General features: G+C 35.0%; 1 protein-coding gene across 2 annotated transcripts; it reads right to left on the bottom strand.

Annotated features, from left to right (window-relative positions):
- Positions 1–602: 602 nt before the first annotated feature.
- On the bottom strand, positions 603–5195 carry LOC116124778 (serine hydroxymethyltransferase 2, mitochondrial-like). 2 transcript variants are annotated; one of them, XM_031410520.1, is made up of 16 exons: positions 5028–5195; positions 4884–4934; positions 4649–4735; positions 4403–4524; positions 4101–4177; positions 3804–3928; positions 3403–3495; positions 2961–3053; positions 2651–2848; positions 2319–2423; positions 2140–2205; positions 1899–1976; positions 1396–1507; positions 1197–1307; positions 940–1107; positions 603–811 (listed from the first exon to the last, which is right to left on the bottom strand). In XM_031410520.1, the coding sequence occupies exons 1-15, from the start codon at positions 5115–5117 to the stop codon at positions 962–964; spliced, it is 1554 nt and encodes a 517-aa protein (XP_031266380.1). In that variant the 5' UTR covers positions 5118–5195; the 3' UTR covers positions 603–811; positions 940–961. The 2 variants fall into 2 exon arrangements, with proteins under 2 accessions (XP_031266380.1, XP_031266379.1); XM_031410519.1 differs by having other exon boundaries at positions 603–831.
- Positions 5196–5256: the final 61 nt, after the last annotated feature.

Consider the following 5256-nt stretch of genomic DNA (forward strand, 5'->3'; position numbering starts at 1 on the left):
TTAGTGGTTGAAATTGATTGGAATTTGACTTAGAAAAGATGACTGCATAAACTCTAATCGTTCAATTGCTAACGATTGGTAGGGCCAACATGAGTAGAATTTGAAGAGTTTTGATGAATAATGATTGGGAAATAAAATAGTAATGGTATGAGATCGCAACGTTGCCGAATATAAATTTAAATAATAAAATAATATTTTAAAAATCTATAAATAAAATAGTATCATTAAACCATTATTTAAGTATAAAAAAATCGTTTACTCTACTAAACACCCACGTCCTTGGAACTACAGTATTATTTTAAAACAACCCAATTATTTAAAGCGTATATCTATATTTATGGAAAAAAAAAAAAAAAACCTCCTTACTTATTTCCAGTTACTTTTTAAATTCAAAAGTCACTGTTAGATATCTTTAGCATTGCAAAACTGTCACGGGAGTCTCCGTCCATATCTGCCACTTCTTTATGATTGAGAAATTGAAATACGGCTCGTCAAACGTCGTTCTCATTTTTCTTTCCTTTTCTTGTTAATTTATTGAGTCCGCTGCTCCTCAACTGGATCATAAAAGAAGTTATTTCATGTTCATACATTGCAAATTGCAATGAAACAAAAAGAAAATGAACTTTCATGTTTATACATTACAAAAGATCAGCTGAATTTAAATTTACATTAGGAATCGAATATTCTGATGATTTGGAATTCATATACGGAAGTCCAAAAGGCTCTCATATCAATGATCCTTGCTCTCCAATCCTCAATTTTGGTTCACCCGAATTTTACAACATGGCATTTAAGGCACAACCTGATACCCCTGTTTGGCAACAAATGAGTCTGCAAAAATTGTTGTGAGGATGAAAACAATTCAATTAAGGACCATAATCATAATCATGACAACCGCTTCATCTGCTTTTAATGGGGAAGATTGGCAAAATGACGTACCTTGAACCATAAAGAGAAATCTTCAGTCTTTGTATTTCATTGTTTCTTTTTCAAAACCAACTGTTGGAAATTGTTTTGCATACTCCTCAACCTCATGACCGAGCTTTGAAATCTCTGATTGAATGTTCGCATCCGATTGTAGAGTTGCCACAAAATCCTTCAACTTTCCTGGATTAATGATAGTACATTATGTTTTCAATGATTAGCCGAAGAATAATTACTATTTTATACCCAAGATATGATGGTAAAGAAAGAACCTTTACTGACAGCCTTTATCTTCAAGGCCAACTTTACAGCTGCATCAAAGAACTCAGCTACTTTGGCAAAATCTTCCTCAATAAACCCCCTAGATGTGAGAGCAGGTGTTCCTGGAGCACCAGAGAACAGGAATGTTGTAAATACAGGTGTCTGGCTAAAAATCAGAGGGAGAAAAATGATTGGAGGAGGAAGGCATACCCATTCGGATACCACCAGGTACCATTGCAGAAACATCCCCAGGAACAGTGTTTTTATTAGCTGCAATATGTACTGCTTCCAAAACCTTTTCAACTCTTGATCCATCAATACCCTGTCAACCAAAATTCCAACATAGTACTGATTCCCTTTCTGATGCTATTATTTTTTTGCAGAACCTTTGAATTGAGGCTGATTCAACAAGTTCGATAATTTATTGATTCAAAAAGTTCTATAATTTAAGGAGGTTTGTCATTCTCTAAAACATTTAAAATTGCCTGACTGTAGACTGCTCAGTAATGGGATTGAGAATTTTTCTTCCCCACACATATTTAACACAAGTTTTCTTATTACAAACAGTTTCAGTCAACTTCTTTAGACAGGATCACTGAAATGTGTTCTTGTACAAATGAAGAGAAACATCAGCATAGTGTATTAATAGTCCTACGAAATAAACTGAACTTTAGTAAAGCAGTTTGTAAGAGAGGAAAGAATGATTCTTCTACCTTGTTTCTCAAGTTGACCAAGACTAAATGGTTATCAGTTCCACCAGATACTAGTTCATAACCCTTCTCTAACAAACTCTGCAAATAGAGTGGATTTAGTAGTCTATTAACTCAATAAATTACTCTGATATGATAAGATGTTACAAACCAACAACTAAAATAAGCAAAGAATTTAAAACTGCATCGAAGCTCTGCAGCCAATGGCCATCAATGCAACGTCAGTAAAGCACATTCAGAATACCTGAGCAAATTGTGAACAATTACGGAGAACTTGCTCTTGGTAGGCCTTGTACTCAGGAGTCTTGACCTGATATCACACAATAGTTGAAGAACTTAATTAATATGGGCTAGGCCAAAATCAATAAACTAGTAATCTCTTTGGCCAAATATATAATTAAAATAAATAAATAAATAACAAACCTGCTTAAGTGCAACTGCTAAACCAGCTATGGTGTGATTGTGTGGACCACCTTGAAGCCCAGGAAAGACTGCCTGGTTAATTTTGTCCTCATAGTCATACATAACCTGTGGAGTGGAACTCCACTATCAAATAACTTCTTCAAGGAATTTAACCATTAAACTTGAATTTCCATGTATGAAAGAAGATAGAGGTGACCAGAAAAAAATCTTGCAAATAAGATGCAATTAAAAAGACAAGGTTAGTTTTAACCAAAACAGAATTAACTTTTCCTGGGTTTGAGATTCAGACTTTCACTATTAATACAAACTCTAGAGTAAAAAATAAGACTTACTTCTTGTCCTTGTTTATTAATCTCTTTAAAACCCTTCCTAAAGAAGATCATAGCCCCACGTGGACCACGAAGTGACTTGTGTGTTGTGGTTGTCACAATATCTGCATATTCAAATGGAGATGGAATAACACCTGCAGCAACCAGCCCACTGATGTGTGCCATATCAGCCAACATAACTGCTTTATGCTTGTCACAGACCTGCCGAAGCCATCAGAATTATAATCTATGAATGCCAAGATCCTCTGTCATAAAATTGTAACAGGATATGTGAGCAACAGTTGTTGAATTGTCCAACTATCAAGAACTTCACCTTACGGATGCGTGCATAGTCATAAAGCCGTGCATAAGCACTTGCTCCAGCAACAATAAGTTTTGGTCTGAAAAGTACGGCACTCTTCTCCAACTGTAAACAATTTTACTCACATAAGTCAACCGTTCACAAACAGAAGAGAAACTGCCCTTTCCAAGAAATTATTTGAAATAATTTGACCCAATCCAAGACATATATATAATTTTCAGCTCTTGATCTGTCTAATTCCTCAACGTCACAAGTGAGTTTTAATTCCAAGATGTGGCTACAGAGGTGAGTGATATATTGACCTAATTGTTAAGTCATAATTTATTTGACATTGACCAATCTTGAAAGCCCAAAATTTGGGTGAATGTCAGACCTTAACTAAAACTAGCAGCTCTTCAGAGAAAGTAGAACTTGATTCAATAAAAGCAAGAACTTGATAAAGATAAGAGGATACCTGTTCGTAGTCAATATATCCGGTACTCTCATTCAATCTATATGGCATTGTCTCAAAGAATATGGACACAGCAGATATCTTCTTAGTATCAGTCTGCACAATAGCAAAAAAAAAGATGAAAAATTGTCAATTATTTGCTACAAGGACAGACTTTATAGCTATTAAATATAATAACATCTACATTTTTATCTAAGGGACATCAAAATTCAAGTATGAACTTAATTTCCAACATTTGCATATAGCTATAATGTTTCTAAACTACTCTTGATGCTTATTGCAAGCTTCCATTAAAGCTCAAAATTTTGCTTCATGTTGAAATGGAGACTATACTACCTCTGTTCACCGTATATCAGGTTGTCAAAAAATTTTCAGAAATAGTTTTTCTTGGAATGTGCAAGCACCTGATAACCATGTGAAAGATGCCCACCATGAGGTAGATCAAGAGCCATAATCCTCTCATGAGGTTTCAGCAATGCAGTGTAAGCTTGAAAGTTAGCAGGGGATCCAGATAATGACTGCACGTTGACTGCAAAATGAAGGTACACATTACTTTCAGCAAATCTCATCTATTATCGTATCACTGGTAACTGCATGAATGAAATATATAATTTTTTGGAAAAGATCTAGCCAACCAGGCTACCTCTTTGGTGACAAAAGAATGTATTATAAATAGCAAATCCTATGCTCAATTCATTTACCTCCCCATTTTGCAGGATCCAACTGAAAAGCTTCTAATGCACGTCTCTGACATAATGACTCGGCCATGTCAATATACCTAATTATATAGAACTTTATAAATTACAGTACAATATAAAACATAAAACAAAAATTAAAATGAAACATTGTTTTACAAACTAAAAGCTCGTACCCTATGACACATTATATATGACCCAAATCTTGTTTTATTTTCTTTGTAGATATATCTATCTTAGTAATCCATTTTTTAATACAAATTGCATAATTCACCAGAAAAGAAAAAAGTTAATCAGGTTTCTCTTACTCGTTTCCTCCGTAATATCTAGCACCCGGATAGCCTTCACTATATTTGTTAGTCATGACAGAGCCAACAGCTTGCATTACTGAGACTGAAGTGAAATTTTCTGATGGTATGAGTTCAAGTCCCTACACATTTAAAATTTGAGTTACAATCATTACGTGTAACTCAGACATTTGAAGTCCATCAAGATTCAAGACTAGCCAGCAACAAAATATTATCAAACAAATATTGCATTGATTATTTTCATACCTTCCATTGCCTAGCTTTCTCTAGTTCAATGATGTCAGCAATTTCGGGGTCGATCTCCTCGAGTGGAGTATTCAATTGCTTAATCCACTGAAATGAATAGTTTCAAATAAGATAACTCCAAAATGGATCTGTTAAAGCTTAGCAATGAATTCTTACAACACATAGATCCATAGATAAAGCGTTGTGAATACATTAAGTTAGCATCTAATAAATAGAACGCAGAAATGAAGCTTACAGTAGCACGAGCTTGATCTTTCTCATCTAGTGCTTGGTTGGGCAAAGAAGACTGTAAAAATGGATCAAATGAAACGTAAGAGGCTTATAAACAAATGGAAAAGGAAGCAAAAAATAAAAACAGTCGACAGATTATGAGGAGTACCATGTAACAGAGGGAACCACGATTTAGGTGAAATTTGAGTGGGTTGCTGATGGAGGATGAGATTTTGCGAAGAGCCATTGCAGCTGCCATCTCTGTCTGTGTTGGCGGTTGGCAAAGTGAGTACTGGCCTCTGTCTCCGTGAGTTTAGTGGGTTGGTGGAGAGGTTCTATTTATAAAATGGAAAATAATAGAGTTACCGTAAAGAATTCGCACCGAATTTCTGACGTGG

Source organism: Pistacia vera, unplaced genomic scaffold (genome assembly GCF_008641045.1).
Source record: "Pistacia vera cultivar Batoury unplaced genomic scaffold, PisVer_v2 Contig1551, whole genome shotgun sequence".
Taxonomy (NCBI): Eukaryota; Viridiplantae; Streptophyta; class Magnoliopsida; order Sapindales; family Anacardiaceae; genus Pistacia; species Pistacia vera.

Bases quoted from the DNA above. Each gene is read 5' to 3' on its own strand.
- LOC116124778 (XM_031410520.1), bottom strand. From the start codon at position 5,117: ATGGCAGCTGCAATGGCTCTTCGCAAAATCTCATCCTCCATCAGCAAC. The intron at 2,424-2,650 runs GTAAGTCTTATT...TCCACTCCACAG, and splicing joins TTAATAAACAAGGACAAGAA to GTTATGTATGACTATGAGGA. The intron at 1,308-1,395 runs GTATGCCTTCCT...CTGGTGCTCCAG, and splicing joins ACCTGGTGGTATCCGAATGG to GAACACCTGCTCTCACATCT.